Below are 795 nucleotides of genomic sequence, written 5' to 3'. Positions count from 1 at the left end.
AGCATATATTTAAGGGAAAAAAGTTACTCGTAAGTTCAATAAAAATCGTCCAATTCCCCAACCTCAGGCAGTAGTTGTACAAGCATGTCGAGGCGGACTCCTCCTGCTAACAAATCTAATGAGGAAAAGCCTGGTGGTGGTAGTAGTGGCGGAGGCGGCCCTGGGTCTCCAAGAGTGACACTGCGACTGCCCAACACCGTCACACGCACACCAGAGAAGCCACCTCGCCCACATGACAACAAGTAAGGGCTAAGGGACTTCGGCTGTTTGACTGGATTGTGTCTTGGGGGATGTTTTTTTTTTTTTTTTACTAGTCTGGATGTGAAGATTATGGAGATTGTTATGCATCTGCGGAATGAGTTTAAGGCTAAGAAAAAAAAATGTGGACTTATAAAGTAATAAATAATTAATTTATATTTGCTTTCAACTCAGATAGCCACAAGAGACTTGAGTCAAATAGACATTAGACGAGCCACATACAATCTTTCTCTGGCCTCCAGGGCAGTGATGGAGAACAGCGAGGACGTGTACGAATTCAAATGCAGCAAGGACGAGGCACGGGGTGGGGAGGAGGAGGAAGACAAGAGCGCGGGGGGTGGAAATAACCGGACAGAAGGGGGAACGGGAGGGGGTCCACAAGAGGAAAAGGCGGACAAAAGGGGGAGGGAGCCTGATGCAGAGGAGGATGAGGAGGCACGCAAGAAGAGGAAGAAGGAGGACACCAAGGAGGGGGCCAAGGGGGTTGGGAGGGGGGCCAATAGGCCAGCAGGTGAGTACATCTTTCAAGGATTAATT

At 48.8% G+C, this 795-nt stretch overlaps 1 protein-coding gene across 1 annotated transcript in view; it reads left to right on the top strand.

The window, feature by feature from the left end:
- LOC119594592 (ankyrin repeat domain-containing protein 11-like) overlaps window positions 1-795 on the top strand; it is a gene marked incomplete in the record, with an annotated part of 34,234 nt that overhangs the window by 29,045 nt on the left and 4,394 nt on the right. The window contains 2 exon segments of the mRNA XM_037943633.1: window positions 68-242; window positions 501-769. Of these exon segments, the coding sequence (XP_037799561.1) occupies window positions 68-242; window positions 501-769 (444 nt within the window).

Source organism: Penaeus monodon, chromosome 34 (assembly GCF_015228065.2).
Source record: "Penaeus monodon isolate SGIC_2016 chromosome 34, NSTDA_Pmon_1, whole genome shotgun sequence".
NCBI classification, from domain to species: Eukaryota; Metazoa; Arthropoda; class Malacostraca; order Decapoda; family Penaeidae; genus Penaeus; species Penaeus monodon.
The sequence above is the reverse complement of the archived record's forward strand: the minus strand, read 5'-3'. Positions and strand labels throughout refer to the sequence as shown.